At 40.8% G+C, this 4,002-nt stretch overlaps 1 protein-coding gene across 3 annotated transcripts in view; it reads left to right on the top strand.

The window, feature by feature from the left end:
* The window catches only part of MCM8 (minichromosome maintenance complex component 8), a 55,781-nt gene that overhangs the window by 36,120 nt on the left and 15,659 nt on the right, over positions 1 to 4,002 (top strand). For all 3 annotated transcript variants that reach the window (XM_006870404.1, XM_006870405.1, XM_006870406.1), the window contains one exon: positions 3,706 to 3,925. In XM_006870404.1, the coding sequence (XP_006870466.1) occupies positions 3,706 to 3,925 (220 nt within the window). The remainder of the gene's footprint in view (positions 1 to 3,705; positions 3,926 to 4,002) is intronic.

Genomic DNA, 4,002 nt, shown 5'->3' with positions numbered 1-4,002 from the left:
CTTTCTAAATAGTCCTTTTTATGTGGTTCAGAGTTCTAGGACCATCCCCTGAGCCTGCTTGCTCCAGTATTCTTTATTGTTGCTGACCTACATCCTCACTGCACGTCTACCCTATCCACCATCTTGTTTGTTCTCTGGATAACTTTAAAGAACAGAAATTTGTGTCTCAAGGTTTTTGAGAAAGTCCGAATCAGGGCATTGATTCAATGGAAGGGTCTTTCATTATTGATTGCCCTAGATGTTCCTTAGCATTTCTTGTAGATAGTTCCTCATGTGGTCTTTTCTCCCTTTGTGTGTGTCTGCAAAAAATAAATACCAGACTATTCCCCACCACCACTATCACCTCCAAATGCTCTCTACTCTGCTGGCTTCGATAATTCATTGCAAGGCCACACAATTATGGGTTTAATAGGGAAGATGCTGTTGTTGTTAGTGCCGTTGAGTTGGTTCTGACTCATAGTGACCCTGTATAGGGTTTCCGAGGAGTGACTGGTAAGTTTGAACTCCTGACCTTGCAGTTCAAACCAGTTTTATAGTCCAGCGCATTCACCCACAGTGCCACACAATTCAGGGTCAGAAATGTTCAGGGCACAGTTGGTGCAGTGAGGACAACCTCTCCTCAGCCTTACCCACAGGCAGGTCTCTCTTACTCAGCCAGTGTTACTAAGCTCTGAAGGATGCACCACTCCACCATAAACATCAGCCTGAAGCCAGTTAGGTCTAGCTCTGTGGGTCTGTGAACGTAGCCCCCTCCCATCCCCAAATAAAGTGTTGGAGGCACCCCACTCTGCAAGCATCTTCCTGCCCCAAGTCACTCAGCTTTCTTTGCTCTGTGAGCTGGGAACCCCTCTGCTCGGTCTCAGGCTCTTGTTCTTGGTTCTGCTGCTGCTGCTTCTCTGTCACTCTTCCGGTGTCCCTGGGTCAAGGAGGTTCCATGTGCAAAGATCTCTGAGTCCAAAGGATACTCTTCTCTGATGGTAGTTAGATTCCCCCCCTCCTACTGAGGTGGCTCATTTTAAACCCGTGTTAGAGTTTCAGTTACAGTTAACTATGTTAGTATCCACAGCTGAATCATGTCATCCTCTCATGTTGTCTCCCAACAGGAAAAGAGTTATTTGGTGGGAGTTACAAAGAGTAAGACTAGAAACAATTCACTCCACCACACTCCCCATCTGTTTCCTATTTCATAAGACACTAGTCAGAAGGGACCAGGTTTAGTGCCTGCCTTGCACACTCCTGCACACTTATTAACACAGCCAATGAAAACTAATGCTTCCAAACAGGTACAGGGGTTAGGACGTCAACGTAACTGTTTGAGGGGACTCAATTCATAACAGCTGTCAAACATTAGAAATAACTGAAAACGCCTGACTCCAGGGAAATAATATAGTGTGCTACACTATGCAGGGGAAAGTAGAAGCTACAAGAATGAAGTAGGTTAATGTATACTGATAGGGAAGATGTCTGTGCTTCTCATCTAATTGGAAAGAGCACGTACATACCTGTAATGTAGTATAATCCCATTTTTTTCAGCATCATTGTTTATATATCCATGCATCTTTTAATTTGTTTTGTACAAATTGGACAAAAATATATGGGAAGGGAAAAGTAGCTTCTGGCAATGAGAAATTGAGAAAGAGTGCCTCAAAGAAAAATTGGAGCATTAAGTCTAGCGAGTGAAAAAAATGAATTTATATAATGTTTAATGATTTATACTTTTAATGTAAAAAATCTTGGATGCTTAGTAAAATACATAATTGTACTTTGAACTCAAGGAAACAGTTAGTCCAAAGGACCATACATACTACAGCTTCCACTACCTTTGTTGTTGTTGTTGTTGTTGTTAAGTGCCATCGAGTCGGGTCCGACCCTTAGCGACCCTGTACACTACCTAGAGGTCAGAAAATCTAGATGGTGTTTACGACCACTACCAACTACTCTAAATAGGATCAAGATAGAAAGTTCTGGACAGAGGGAAGAGAAAATTCAAAAGCCCTAAAAAGACCACACCCACTGGTCTGATAGAAACTGGTGGAATCCCTGGGATTGTGGCCTGAAAATACCTTATCACCTGGAACTGAACCCACTCCTGGAGCTGAACTTTCAGCCAAACAGTTGTTGATAAGTGCCTTTGAGTAGTTTCCAACTCAGAGTTACCCAGTATAGAGTTTCCAAGGAGTAGCTGGTGGGTTTGAACCACTGACCTTGTGGTTAGCAGTCTAGTGTTTACTCTACGGCAGCACACCAGGACTAAAGTGAATAATAACACCAGGGAGGAATGTACTCCTTAATACAACCAACCATATGAGACCAAAAGGGCAGCATTTGCCCCAAAACAAATTTCAGAAGGCAAGAAGGGGCAAGGAAGAAGGATCAATGAAAACAGAGAACCCTGGGAGGAAGTGGAAAAATGCTGTTACATTGAGAGGATTACCTCCATTGTCACAAAACAAAATGTGTATCAATTTTTAAATGAAAAACTAATATGGTCTGAAATTTTTACCCAAACTACAAGAAAACACAACAAATCCACCAGCTGTTCTGTGGGAAGAAAATGTGACAGTCTGCTTCAGTAAGATTTCTAACTTTGAAACCCTGTGGGGCAGTTCTGCTGTGTGCTATTGCTGGAGAAAACTAGAAATAATTCTTTATTATGGAATAATTTTCATTCTGTGAAAATTAGGAATTGACCAAAGGAAGATTTTTTTTTTTCATTTTACTTTGAGAGTTTGGATATTTTTGTGCCTCCATTACCAAAAAAGTCCAATCTATTTAGTAGGTTATCATGATAAAATGACAAAGAGCTGTCATAAGAAAAATCCTATTGAACAAGGGGTTCAGGGGATTTTGACTCTGGGTTTTAATTGTACTGTTGTACCAAGTTGTTGTTATGTGCTATTGAGTCAGTTCCAACTCATATTGACCCTGTATAGGGTTTCTGAGCAGTGACAGGTGGGTTTGAACCAACAACTTGTGTTTAGCAGGCCAGTGCCTATCTTATAGCGTCAAACCAGGACCGCAGGTGACTAAGTAGGATACAGCATTTTACAACAAGGATTAGCAGACATACAGGAATAGCTGTGTTTTTTCAAGTGAAACTGAACTTTTTGCTTTGAAATGATACACAAATACTTTGAAAAGTTCATTGTTATAGAGACAAGAGATAGAAATAAAAGATTGAGAACTACCTGACTAGATAACCTCTGGTATGTCCTTTGGCATTCTAACTTAAATTTGTTATTAAGTGCCAAGTCAGTTCCGACCCATAGGGACCCTGTATAGTTATTCTAATGAGCAACTGGTGAGTTGAACTGCTGACCTTGCGGTGGGAAGTGACTTTGTAATCCAGTGCATTAACCCACAGTGCCGCGTCAGGACGCCAACTTAAAAATTAAGAGATCCTAAATCATTGCAAAGCTAATTGTAATGTTTTGGTAAGAAAACCTAAAGTAGAATTCAGTGGTTTTGATGGTATGGGAAAGGCCTGTGCCCGCTACCTTTACTGAGAGTCATTGCATATAGGCCTTTAGTACACATTGAAGGGATAGTAGCCTAGTGTTTCTGGAGTGGTCAGGTGTATGAAATCCAAAAGCTATTTATTTCTTTTACCTAAAGCTTGATTTCTTAAGTTCTGCTTAGTAAACAAGGTTTCTATTGTTTATTTAGATCCCACTCATTGTTTCTTCTTTCTTTCATGCCTCTTAGAATGGGGAGTGCCCTATTGTCCAGATTTGACTTGGTCTTTATCCTGCTAGACACTCCAAATGAGGACCATGATCACTTACTCTCTGAACATGTGATTGCAATAAGAGCTGGCAAGCAGAGAACTGTTAGCAGTGCCACAGTAGCTCGTATGAATAGTCAAGATTCAAATACCTCTGTACTTGAAGTGGTTTCTGATAAACCATTATCAGAAAGATTAAAGGTATAAATGTTTCTTCTAATCATTGGTTTCAGGTCTGTTGGTATGCTAGAATTCAGTGTGTTGCTTATGGTAGGGCA

This window comes from Chrysochloris asiatica, unplaced genomic scaffold (genome assembly GCF_000296735.1).
Source record: "Chrysochloris asiatica unplaced genomic scaffold, ChrAsi1.0 scaffold00141, whole genome shotgun sequence".
Classification (NCBI taxonomy): domain Eukaryota; kingdom Metazoa; phylum Chordata; class Mammalia; order Afrosoricida; family Chrysochloridae; genus Chrysochloris; species Chrysochloris asiatica.
Note: the sequence above shows the minus strand (reverse complement) of the source record. Positions and strands in the feature narration are given on the sequence as shown.